The 12,769-nt window shown below is 40.5% G+C and overlaps 1 protein-coding gene across 6 annotated transcripts in view; it reads left to right on the plus strand.

Moving 5' to 3' along the window:
- LOC137434919 (DNA-binding protein RFX2) overlaps window positions 1-12,769 on the plus strand; it is a 205,977-nt gene that overhangs the window by 179,932 nt on the left and 13,276 nt on the right. For all 6 annotated transcript variants that reach the window (XM_068128163.2, XM_078784817.1, XM_078784813.1 and 3 more), the window contains 3 exons: window positions 3,654-3,803; window positions 4,112-4,320; window positions 9,779-9,932. In XM_068128163.2, coding sequence (XP_067984264.2) covers window positions 3,654-3,803; window positions 4,112-4,320; window positions 9,779-9,932 — 513 coding nt within the window. The remainder of the gene's footprint in view (window positions 1-3,653; window positions 3,804-4,111; window positions 4,321-9,778; window positions 9,933-12,769) is intronic.

Here is a 12,769-nt window from a genome sequence, read left to right on the forward strand (position 1 = left end):
ACTTTGGCGGATGTCTTAGTTTGGCGCAGGTGTTTGTTTGGCGCATGTGTTTGTTTGGCGGATGTGTTAGTTTGCCGGATGTCTTAGTTTGGCACATGTGTTTGATTGGCGGATGTGTTAGTTTGGCGGATGTCTTAGTTTGGCGCATGTGTTTGTTTGGCAGATGTGTTAGTTTGGCGGATGTCTTAGTTTGGCGAAAGTGTTTGTTTGGCGGATGTGTTCGTTTGGCGGATGTCTTAGTTATATATATCCGGGTAGCCATCTCTGGCCCAAGACTTTCTCAGTAAATCTTTTGTGTTATATATATATATGTTATGTTATATATATATTCAAACCAACAATATATATATATATATATCACAAAAGATTTACTGAGAAAGTCTTGGGCCAGAGATGGCTACCCAGACGGAGTAAACCTACATGCAATTGTATGAATTACAGGTATATTATCTCCGAACCATTTTTCAGTTTAGTTTTGTTTTTAAACTCAATACTACACGCAATTTTTTATAGTTCTATTCACAAATTTTCCAAACTTAGTTAAAACATCAAATTGCAGATGGATACGTGAATTACCATCCCCCAGAAGTCACGTAGGCAAAAGTGGTAGGGGACACACCTTACAAATATTTACATCTAATTTATTAAAACAATGGTAGTTTCAGACCTCGTACTGAGACGATTTGCCATAACGAACACTTGTTTGTTAAGCGCAGGACAAGCAAGAATCGATAGTGATTAGTTTTTACCAAACAATGGACATTGTAAACCACTTAAGGAATGCCAATTACTTCAGATAACCTGGTTAGACAACGTGGCACCAGCTGTCAATTGTATTATTTACCTTGAAAACAATATCCTTCTACAACTTACTTATATAACTCAATAAAAAACATTTCATAAAATATATTTGAGTATATTTTAAAGACATAACGTAACGAGATATCCTGAATCATTACATGACATTGTACAGAATTATTTATCATTTGGGAAGACCTGATCCAACACTATATTTCAAAAACACTCTATCTGTAATTATATTACCCTCAGTCATAAAATGATTTTACCATGACAATATGTGGTCTACCATTGCCTCTACTAAGAATTTACTTTTCTCGAGCAAACAAATTTGGTCAGAGTGCCAGCGATAATTAATAAACACAAAATTCGGTCGTGAGGTGTGCAGGTCCCAAACATGATTTTTACAGGTTGTAGCTCATAAAAATTACTCGATAAATTTACACTTCCACACCAGCATGAGTTGGCAAGGTGGGTAGGACTTAGAGAAAATATTGGATCTGTGCTTTGTCAATTTCTGATTGGTGTCTGCTTTGAAGTGAAGCCCCTGTCCTGAGCCTCTCTGATGTTGTCCACACATGCATCCATATCCACAAGTGGTCAACTAAAAAGAGTGGAGTTTATAACTGCAGCAATTGCACGTTTGTGTAGTTGAGATTACGAGGGTTGTAAAAGTTCAATAAACCACTTGAAGAGGAAGCCTTCGTTGGCAGTAGGCATCACTGAATAGACAGTCATGGCCAAAAATATTGGCACCCTTGCACTTTTTGCAAATAAATCACAATTTTTCTCTAAAAATAAGTTGAAATTGACGAAAGTATTTTGCCTCCACAATTCTTTATTTCACTGTTGATATTACAGAACCTTTGTTTTTGATGCAGAACTTAATATATCCTTTTAAGTCAGAAAATAAAAATAAATAGCATTGACAAAATTATTGACACCCTTGACTTAATATTTGGTAGCACAGCCTTTGGACAAAATAACTGCAGTCAAGCACTTCCTATAGCCATGAATGAGCTTCCTACACCTCTCTACTGGCAGTTTGGCCCACTCTTGTTGTGCAAACTGCTCAAGTTCTCCCAGATTTGAAGGGTGCCTTCACCCAACTGCTGTTATAAGATCCTCCCACACGTGTTCAATGGTATTTAGATCTGGACTCATTGCTGACCACTTCAGAACAGTCCAGCGTTTTGTCTTGAACCATTTCTGGATGGTTTTTGAAGTGTGTTTCGGTCATTGTTCTGCTGCAAGACCCATGACCTTCGACCGAGACCTAGCTTTCTGACACTGGGTTGAACATTGCACTCCAAAATGCCTTAATAATCCCCTGATTTCATGATGCCATGCACACATTCAAGGCACCCAGTGCCAGAGGCAGCACAGCAACCCCAAAACATCACTGAGCCTCCTCCATGTTTGACTGTAGGAAAGGTGTTCTTTTATTTGAAGGCTTCATTTTGTTTTCCGTAAACATAGAGATGATGTGCTTTTCCATTAAGCTCTAATTTGGTCTCATCTGCCCACAGGACATTCTCCCAGAAGGATTTTGGCTTGTTCAGTTGTGTTTTTGGTCTCTCTCTCAGCTGTGGGGTCCTCTTGGGTCTCCTTCCATAGAACCCCCTTTCATTGAGTTAGCGACGGATGGTATGAGTTGAAACTGCCATACCTTGTGTTTGAAGGTCATCTTGAATCTGTTTGGCAGTTGATGGAGGTGCTTTCTCCATCATTCGAACAATCCTTCGCTACAATCTTCGATCAAGTTTTCTCTTGCGGCCATGTTCAGGGAGGTTGGCTACAGTGCCGTGGGCCTTAAACGTCCTGATATCATTGTGTACGGTGGACACAGGAACATCAAGGTCTCTGGAGATGGACTTATAGCCTTGAGATTGTCCGTGCTTGGCTACAATCTTGTGTCTGACCTCCTCATACAATTCTCTGGTTTTTTATCTTTTCTCCATGCTCATTGTGGTACACACAGTGACACAAAACAGCAGAATGACTCCTCTCTATTCAAACTGGTTGAATGAGTGGTTTTTATATTGCAGGCACCTGCAACTCACCACAGGTGGGTTCAATTCCAAAGTAAACGAGAATCACCTGCTTGAAATCTAATTATTTCTAACAACCTCTTTCCTGCTTGAAAAATTTCCTGTCCGGGCCATTTTAGGATTTCTGTGTGGAATAAGCTAAGATTTAGTAAAGTTTTCAGCTTTTTTTTGTTTTGTTCCACTGCAAACCAAAGAAATACAAATGTGGATACCAAAATATTTTTTTATTTCAACAATTGTCTAGAAGAAATGGTGCATTATTTGAAAAAAGTGCAAGGGTGCCAATATTTTTGGCCATGACTGCAAGAGAAAATGAAATTCAAGAGGATATTGATATTCATGCAAGAAAATGTCGGGTTTTTGCTCAATTTGACTTCTTTTTGAGGAACCTGGCAGTGCAGGTCTGCTTTGAGTAAGAAGTGACAATACTTATCAAGCCATTTCTTCATCCCGTACTACTGCACTCACCATATTTTGCTACACTAAGTTTATGGACTTGCCGCTTGGCTACCAAATCAAGGCTGTGCATTTGTGAAGATGTCATGATATTCTCTATTTCTGGCATATGGATTTGTGCATCTCTCCTTTACTCTGCTCCATCACCATCCCCTTCTTCCTTTTGCCTCTCCTCCTCTTATCTACAAACTCCCTTTTATTTCTCTCAATTTTTTGGGACTTTTGTGCCACCTTCCCCTCCTGCACACATCGATGAAACATGAACTCTTATTTAACAATGTGCATCGATGAGCTCTTATTTGATTTAAACTTTCACTCATCCTTAACTTCTTTGCTTTCCTTCCCAAGATTGGAGCTGTCAGTGCTTTTGCACAGACTCTACGCCGCTACACATCACTTAACCACTTGGCTCAGGCTGCCCGTGCCGTACTACAAAACACTTCTCAAATCAATCAAATGCTCAGTGACCTCAATCGGGTCGACTTTGCTAATGTGCAGGTGGGTATCACTGCATATTCTCTTTGCCAAGATTACAATTTGATTGTTGTAGCAGCTGACTTTTTTTTATGCAAGTGGACAAGGACTATAACGATAACTGTTTTCTATCATGTTACTGCTTTGTCTCAGCTGTAGATTTATTTATTTTATTTTTTTGAATCCAAGCCTAGAGGTTCTGCAGTGCAAAACCTCCATATTTAAGATCAAATCATGAATCCTAAAGTTATTCCCTTTCATCCTCCTCACCCTCTTTCCCTCCAATTCAACCCAATCTAATTTTTGCCATTTTTTGAACTGTTTTTGAACAGGAACAGGCATCGTGGGTTTGTCAGTGCGATGAGGGAATGGTGTCACGACTTGAGCAGGACTTCAAGTTGACATTGCAACAGCAGAACTCCTTGGAACAGTGGGCTGGCTGGCTGGATGAAGTGGTTACCCAAGTGTTGAAGCCACATGAGGGTGTGGCCAGCTATCCTAAGGCTGCTCGGCAGTTCCTGCTAAAATGGTCTTTTTACAGGTATCTCGCAATGTGCATTTTATTATATCCTAACCCTCGTTCTGTTTATTGTGATATCAAACCTGTGGCATTGCAATTAATTCCAGGAAGAACTCTCATCAATGAGCACCTACTTAGAAAGACTGTAACTTGTGCATTCTGGTTTTGAGCATTTGTTTTTCCTTTATGGATGTGTTAAGCTTGTAAGCCTGGGTTCACTTAACCCTCTGGAGTCTACAAGCCGATTCTATCGGCTTCACGCATGCGCCAAAATGTCTACAAGCAGAATTTATCGGCTCTAACCACATTCAAATTTACCGCGCAATTACAAGTGAATAGAAGACTCCAGAGGGTTAAAGGGGAGCCCAAACGCTCAGACCACCTCGATGCTAATCTATACCTTGATACCCGACAAAATAGATATTATGTGTCTTTTTCCGATTTGCAATTTATAAAGTACGTAACTTTGCGATTAAAAGTCGAAATCTTCTTCTTCACGATTAGCTGTGACGTCACCTAGTGAAAGCGCCTGCCACTTCCGTATTGTCTACGGATAACATCAAGGAACGATTTAACTCAAACGGTGAATAATTTTCGAATTTCTACAAATACGCCTCGTCGATGCGTCATTGGTGGTTGTAGTAATACAAATTGAGATGGTTTCATACTACACCAATGGCCGAAAGATCCAAGGGTTGCCAGAAATTGGACAAGGTTTATCCAAAATACCCGAGTGTGGCAAGGGCCTACAAGATGTTTGGTTTTTGAGTTTGAAACGTTTTACAGAGCACAGTTATGAAACACCAGAGATGGCTCGGTCTTGTGGTTTTCCACCACAATTAAGAGAGGATTAAGAGGAAGAAACACCCGTCGCACGAAATTGTCGCACAATCCGTCGCACAGTCCCATCAGCGGTTTCGGAGAAGTTTCAAGTGACGGAAAACGCGCCATCGCATAAGCTCCGGTGAACTTCGTTCCAGGTGAGCTAAAAATAATTTTGCATTTGGGTTCTCCTTTAAATTTCTCCACTATTAACATTTCAAATTATTTTTCAAGTTTTCCTTCATCTATATAATAATAGCGTAAGGACTCGACTTTGTTATCCCTTTTACGCCGCATCCAGTGACCCGATGCCCACGGCACTAATGGATTTACGATCTACGAACCGCGCTCTTTGTTTATCACGTACAGCCATACTCGAAAAATCTGAATTAGCCGACGTTGGGGCCCAAAATCATCCGATTAACGGCCGATACGACGCCATCTTACGACGCCATCTTATTGGCGTCTGCTGGGTGAAGGCGAAGCAAGCCGTCCGCTGATTGGACAGTCGAAGGCGACAGCAAGCCGTCCACTGAGTGGACAATCCCAGAGTGGTGCTATGCCGATTCCTATTACGAATCCATTCATTTTTCAAAAGTATATCGTAGCGTTGTCATTTAAGTAGATTGCAATAAATATGTTGTTCATATACGCACTCTTCATTCTCATCTTTCTTCCTAACTCTTACTCGGACAAGCAAATCCCCTATGCAATCCATAATGGTACACTCTATCCATACACCACATCCTCCCTTCCGTGGATGTTCCACGGGTTTCGGCTAGTTGTTTATTAATTCTCCTGGCAGAGGCACTGGCTACGATATTTCAGTTTTTTCTTTTTAATAAATTTGCAAAACTTTCCAAAATCCTGTTTTCTCTTTGTCATTATGGGGTATTGAGTGTGGATGGATGAGGGGAAAAATGAATTTAAATGATTTCAGCATAAGGCTGCAACATAACAAAATGTGAAAAAAGTGAAGGGGTCTGAATACTTTCTGAATGCACTGTATATATATATATACTGAAACGCAAAAGAAACTTACCACCTTTGAAACCTTTAAATATCAACAATAACACTGCGTGTAGTAAATGTGTGAACTTATTTGTGGACAATAGTGTCCTCACTGTCAGACAAAACGGTCACGGATGGTCACTTGAACCTTCAATGGTCACTTCATAGCACAGCTGTTGAACAGCCGTTTTGACTGTCAGTGATTAGCCAAGGGGTACGGGATGATTTTAATGAGCTGCACGTGATGTCTTGATATTGGCTTTAAAAAGGCCAGTGCAAAATGGGCATTTTGACTGAAAAATTTGACCATTTTGACCAACTTCAAAAAGACCGAAAACGCAAAAGAAACTTACCACTTGTTTGAAATGTAATAAAATTGTAACAGTTCAAAATAAAACAAACCAACAATTGCTAATTGAAACATTGGCATTTTATTGATGACATGTCAAGTTTTTGACCAGGATACACCATCTCATCAGTTTGTTCTACAGTACAGAACAGCACAGGGTGCAATGTCAGTCCCCTTTCAATAGCGTGTGTGGCCACCATTGTTTTGGATACAGGCAGTGCATCGTCGGCGTATACTGCCTACCAGTCTTTGGATGGATTGCTGCTGGATTCTGTCCCACTCAGTCCTCAATGTCTGAAGCAGCTCTGCCCGTGTCCTGGCCCTGCCAACTACGCGTCTCCCAAGCTCATCCCACAGGTGCTCTATGGGATTCAGGTCAGGGGAGAGCGCAGGCCACTGCATGGTGTTGATGTTCTCGCCTTGGAGAAATGCAGTGGTAAAGCGAGCAGCATGGGGACGAGCATTGTCATGCTGAAAGGTTCTCAGTTCTGGGTGGTCTAGCAGGAATGGCAGCAGATGAGGTCGCAGGATGTTATCCACATACCGCTGGGCATTAAGATTCCCATCCACAACCACCAGTGGCGTCCTGTACCGGCCTGATATGGCGGCCCACACCATCACACTTGGGCCACCCCACCTGTTGGCTTGACGCACGCAACAATCGGCATATCGCTTGCCAGTTCTTCTCCAGACACGCTCACGCCCATCAGGACTGTCCACACAGAACCTTGACTCATCGCTGAAAGCGACCTCGTTCCACTGCGCCAAGGTCCACCGCTGATGCTGCTGGCACCATCTCTGTCGGTTGCGGCGATGGGCAGCCGTCATCACGGGGCCTCTGTATGGTCTTCTGGCAGTCAGACCATAGTCATGCAGTCGTCTTCGTGCAGTATCATTGGAGATCCGTGGGTTTGCATGCCTTGGAGTTTCTGCCGCAGTGCGGGATGCTGGACGGAATCGATCCCGCAGGTGACTTCGGACCATCTGCCTGTCCTGCCTTGCAGTGGTGACTCTTGGCCTCCCTGATCGAGGTCTGTCATCTGCAGAGTTGTGGAGGGTGTCTCTGTCCACCAGGGCCGATATCATCTGGTGTGAACAGCCAAGGCGACGTGCCACCTCACGGTAGCTCAGTCCGCCTTGCAGCATGCCCAGGGCACGCTGCCGTTGATCCCTTGACAATCGTGGCATGTTGATTGAAATGCCCATTTTGCACTGGCCTTTTTTAAGCCAATATCAAGACATCACGTGCAGCTCATTAAAATCATCCCGTACCCCTTGGCTAATCACTGACAGTCAAAACGGCTGTTCAACAGCTGTGCTATGAAGTGACCATTGAAGGTTCAAGTGACCATCCGTGACCGTTTTGTCTGACAGTGAGGACACTATTGTCCACAAATAAGTTCACACATTTACTACACGCAGTGTTATTGTTGATATTTAAAGGTTTCAAAGGTGGTAAGTTTCTTTTGCGTTTTCGGTCTTTTTGAAGTTGGTCAAAATGGTCAATTTTTTCAGTCAAAATGCCCATTTTGCACTGGCCTTTTTAAAGCCAATATCAAGACATCACGTGCAGCTCATTAAAATCATCCCGTACCCCTTGGCTAATCACTGACAGTCAAAACGGCTGTTCAACAGCTGTGCTATGAAGTGACCATTGAAGGTTCAAGTGACCATCCGTGACCGTTTTGTCTGACAGTGAGGACACTATTGTCCACAAATAAGTTCACACATTTACTACACGCAGTGTTATTGTTGATATTTAAAGGTTTCAAAGGTGGTAAGTTTCTTTTGCGTTTCAGTATATATATGTATAAATATAAATGTAGTGTAATGTTGACTCTGGACCTCTGGTAGTTTGTAACTGTTGCTGCGTTTTTGCCTGAGGAAGAACTGCTGAAATGTTCTATCTGGGTTATTCCCAACATCTTTGTTCCTTTCACATTTCTTTCTTCTTTTTCATATTTCTCTTTATTCATTCTAATTATTGCTCCTTCTTTATTCCTCTCTTTCTTTTTCTATCTGTCTTAAGAAAAGTGAATTCTTGCAGAAAATTTTCTGTGAGGTTCACTTGGCTGTGCCTGGATGGGTTTGAGGGTAGAAGAGTAGCAGCTGAAACCCGAATCCTATCCAGGTTCCTCCTGATGACTTCATCTTTGCTCTTTACTTCTTCTGGTTCCTTCTGATGACTCCAATGCAGTATTTGGTTTTCCATTTCATTAATAACAGATCCAAGAAACAAATCATTTTGTGTTCTTAAGTCTCTCCTATATATTGCATTTTTAACAATGCAAAATCAGCTTGTATTTGTTGTATTAAAAATGGGTAAATTCCAAGCATTGGTGAGAGAGATGTGACAAGGTATCACAGAATAATCACCAGTCTATGAGACTGTCCATCAGCTCATTCCACTGTGAGCTACTTTGTTAAATTGTCCACTCTGAACGCTCTTTTTGCCATCGGCCCTCAATTGATGTGCTATTATGTGTTTGATCTGGTTTGATGTGCTATTTTGTGTTTGATCTGGTTTAATGTGCTATTTTGTGTTTGATCTGGTTCGATGTGCTATTATGTGTTTGATCTGGTTTAATGTGCTATTTTATGTTTGATCTGGTTTGATGTGCAATTATGTGTTTGGTCTGGTTTGATGTCATATTATGGGTTTGAGCTGGTTTGATGTGATATGTGTTTGATCTGGTTTGATGTGCTATTTTATGTTTGATCTGGTTTGATGTGCTATTTTATGTTTGATCTGGTTTGATGTGCAATTATGTGTTTGGTCTGGTTTGATGTGCAATTATGTGTTTGGTCTGGTTTGATGTGCAATTATGTGTTTGATCTGGTTTGATGTGCTAATATGGGTTTGATCTTGTTTGATTTGCAATTATGTGTTTGATCTGATTTGATGTGCAATTATGTGTTTGATCTGGTTTGATGTGCAATTATGTGTTTGATCTGGTTTGATGTGCTGTTAAGGTTTTTTTGGGGGGTTTTTTCAATTATTGTAGTGAATGAATGCTTGAGATATATCATCAACATTTGAGATTGACAAATGAACATGTTTTAAGATTGACAAGTGATGAACATAAAATAGTAATTTGTGCTTTATTTCTTTTTTTGCCTTTTTCAGCTCAGAGAGTGCTCCAATTAATGTATGGCTAAGAAACCTAGATAAAAGCACCCTCTAATACTCTAAGTTGAAACAAAATGTCTGTCACTTGTAGAAGTAAACTTGTACTGGAATTGTAAATCCCAAACATATATCTTGGATGTCACGTATACCTTGAATTCCCTTTTCAGCTCGATGGTGATCCGTGACTTGACTCTACGGAGTGCTGCAAGTTTTGGATCGTTCCATCTAATCCGCCTCCTCTATGACGAGTATATGTTCTACTTGGTGGAGCAACGGGTGGCACGTGCTCGTGGTGAAACACCCATTGCTGTCATGGGAGAGGTGCGCAGGGGTTTGCCTTTTTCCATCATACACAGTTGGATCATGTAAAATAAGGTGAAAAGTAAGGGTGGGTGGGGAAGGGGGGGTTAGGGTTAGAAAATCTAAAGGGAAAATGAAAATACCTTTATTATTGGTTAATTATAAACGCCAGCTTTGTTTGCTTGCTTGTTTGTTTATTTGTTTGTTTAAAATCTTGACTCGTTTCTTTTGTTGAAGAGTTAATAGTCGGTTATTTTTATTTTCATTGTGGATGGAAAGTATTACATTGCCACTCTTTTGGGGCTGTACACAAAATATGTGACTCTTTTTGGCAGTTTTTTCTCCCCCCACTCCCCACCTGCCGTGACATTTGGTGACCCTTTGCTAATCCCAACACTAAAAAGTGCGTGACTCCGTGAATGAGAGCGATGTCACCTTTTTTAAATTCCCATTTGTTACCTCAAATAGGTTGTCTGTTAACTCAAATAAATGTAATTACTGTACATTGTCTTTAGTAAAATATTCAAATGTACTGATTTGATTACTGTTAATGTCAGTATCAATTCTGCTACTATTTCAAAATTTGAAAATACCAAGTTTTTCAGTTTCAGTATACAATGTGTTACAAAAGACCCAGACAACTTTGGTTGTTAATATATTTAGAACCACAAATGATACAATGATACCCATTGTTTTATATGATACAGAAACTCAAAGTTTTGTGCATACCATCAATACCTTCATTGTGAGTTCCGTTTGTTGTGCGCAGGACATCAAGGTGGTACACGACGTCTTGCCATGTTCAGCTCAGCATGTTTGTGTCCACCAGTGCACATGCAGCTGTAATCCAAGAACGAAGAGCCTGCAGGTTTGCCACCTTGGTGTTGTAGACAACATCTTTGACAAACCCCCACAGAAAAAATCAAGGGGGGTTATGTTTGGAGATCGTGGGGCCAGGCTGTGGTCCATCTCGGCCAATCCAGCAACCTGATATTTTTTTCATTCAGGATGCCTCAAACGACTAAGGCCCAATGAAGTGGAGCGCCGTCCTGTTGATATCAGGTTTCAGGTCTTCAATCTGTGGGAATAAGAATCCTTCCAACATGTTCATGTAAATTCTTGAGTTCACTGTATCCTCCGCAAAGAAAAACGGACCCACCAAGCGGTCATGCAGAAGGCTACACCACACATTGACCATTGGACTCTCACGTATGTGTTCAATGACCACGTGGGGGTTTTCAGAGCCCCAGATCCCTTTTGTATTGTGCTGGTTGACCTTCCCCGATACATGAAAGCAAGCTTTGTCTGTGAACACGACCTTTTTCAGGTAATCTTCATCATCCTCTATGCGACTGAGCATTTCCAAGGCAAACCCCTTGCATTTGGATCCATTGTTTGGTTTGAGTTCCTGCATAATCTGCACCTTGTAGGCATAAAGCTTCAGTCTTTATACAAAATCCTGTGTACAGTGGTGGTTGGTAGTCCCAGTTCTCTGGATGTGTGTTGGATTTATTTTCTGGGACTTTGTTGAAATGATTCGCGCACTGTTCAACGTCTGCTGCACTTGTGCTTGGTCCATCCATACTTTTCTGTTTCTGACCACTTCCAGTCTCCTTAAACCTCCTGTACCACTCTCAATACTAGTCCGCGATGGCGGATTCCTTCCATTCCTTGTACGGAAATTACGCTTAACTTGCTTGATTTGAGTGTCTCGTCTCACTGAGCTTTCTCCTGTGTATTCGACATTTTCTTTTGCATTAAACCACCAGACCTGAAAATAAAGAAAACTTTGAGTTTCTGTATCATATAAAACAAAGAGTATCATTGCATCATTTGTTGTGCTAAATATATTAACAACCAATGTTTTCCAGGTCTTTTTGGAACACCGTGTATATTGATTCCAAACTTTCATGTATCTCATATTATAATTTATTCTGGGGAAATACATTTTAATCAAATCTAAATAAATTTCTAGTGCTGCAGAATAAAATCCTTTGAATCATATCAAGAGGACCACCAATAACTTGTGTAAATCAATTATTTCATCACTTTGTGTGATGTCACATCGCATCAGCAAAGTCTTGTTTCTGTAAATGTATGAATAGACAACTTCCTTCTAAATTTTGTGATCTTTTTTCATTTAATTATGAAATTCATCATAAGTAAGGTACTAGACTTGCCACTGATATTCATTTTCCAAAACGCAGAACCCTTGCTTTTCAACATAATATTCATTTCTCTGACTGTAAAGTGTGGCATGATCTGTCAGATAGTATTAGAAAATCCCCATCATTTAATAACTTTTCATTAAACCTTAATTAACACTTTGTCTCTCAATATTATACATAGATCCTTTAAGAAATATATTATATATTTCTCTATTGAATTATCCCTCACACTTGTGCCTTCCATTGATCCATTGATGTACTAATCTTTTCATTGACTTTTCTAAACCGACATCCCATGAACACGTTTCTTTCAATTATGCCATGATTTATTTATATCTGTTATATAATTCGATCTTGTTTCATAGTTTTTTCTGAATATCACCTTGTACGAGTAAATGCGTTCCCGCTACAAGCCATGCTTTTTGGGGATACAGCTACTTAAATGTCTTTTGTATACCATGTTGATTTTGTTGAAGGAAATAAATGTTGTTTTGAATTTGAATTTGATCAGCTTCCATTTTGCAATTTCTTTTATTGGTGACATCCGACAGCTCAGTTGAGGAGATAATGTTGCCCTTCAACTCCCTCCAAATTCTAGAAATCTCTAGTTTAACTTCCTACCATCTCCTTTTCGGAAATGTGCGCTCGTAGCTTCAAATTAATGATTTAAACAGCACCATTGCCATTTTT

This window comes from Myxine glutinosa, chromosome 1, assembly GCF_964187855.1.
Source record: "Myxine glutinosa chromosome 1, kmMyxGlut1.1, whole genome shotgun sequence".
NCBI lineage: Eukaryota > Metazoa > Chordata > Myxini > Myxiniformes > Myxinidae > Myxine > Myxine glutinosa.